General features: G+C 56.6%; 1 protein-coding gene across 1 annotated transcript in view; it reads right to left on the reverse strand.

The window, feature by feature from the left end:
• SLC37A2 (solute carrier family 37 (glucose-6-phosphate transporter), member 2) overlaps positions 1-325 on the reverse strand; it is a gene marked incomplete at its 5' end in the record, with an annotated part of 5,651 nt that overhangs the window by 2,061 nt on the left and 3,265 nt on the right. Inside the window, one exon of the mRNA XM_009866399.1 lies at positions 245-325. This exon is cut by the window's right edge and continues 4 nt beyond it. Coding sequence (XP_009864701.1) covers positions 245-325 — 81 coding nt within the window. The remainder of the gene's footprint in view (positions 1-244) is intronic.

A 325-nucleotide genomic window follows, 5' to 3' on the forward strand; every position in this document is an offset into this window, starting at 1 on the left:
TTTCTCAGCTGTCAAGGACTCTACAATCCCCTCCCTGGCCCCAGATCTGGATGTCCACCCTGGGAAACATCCAAGCGCGGTGGATTGAGCCCAGCTCTCGTCTCGGCCAAACGCGTGACCTTCTCATCCCGGGCACTTGGGAAGAGGAAGGCGGCCGTGACTCAAAGGAGCCGAAGGAGAGGAAACCCTCATGACTGGGGTTTTGTGTTGGTTTGTGTTTTTTTTCCCCCATATGACAACGCACAATGGGAGCGGCGACGACCAGCATCACGCAGCACGTGGTAGCTCTCCCGCCAGTGTAGTCAGAGATGAGGCCAGCAAAGAT

Source organism: Apaloderma vittatum, unplaced genomic scaffold (assembly GCF_000703405.1).
Source record: "Apaloderma vittatum isolate BGI_N311 unplaced genomic scaffold, ASM70340v1 scaffold32943, whole genome shotgun sequence".
Lineage (NCBI taxonomy): Eukaryota > Metazoa > Chordata > Aves > Trogoniformes > Trogonidae > Apaloderma > Apaloderma vittatum.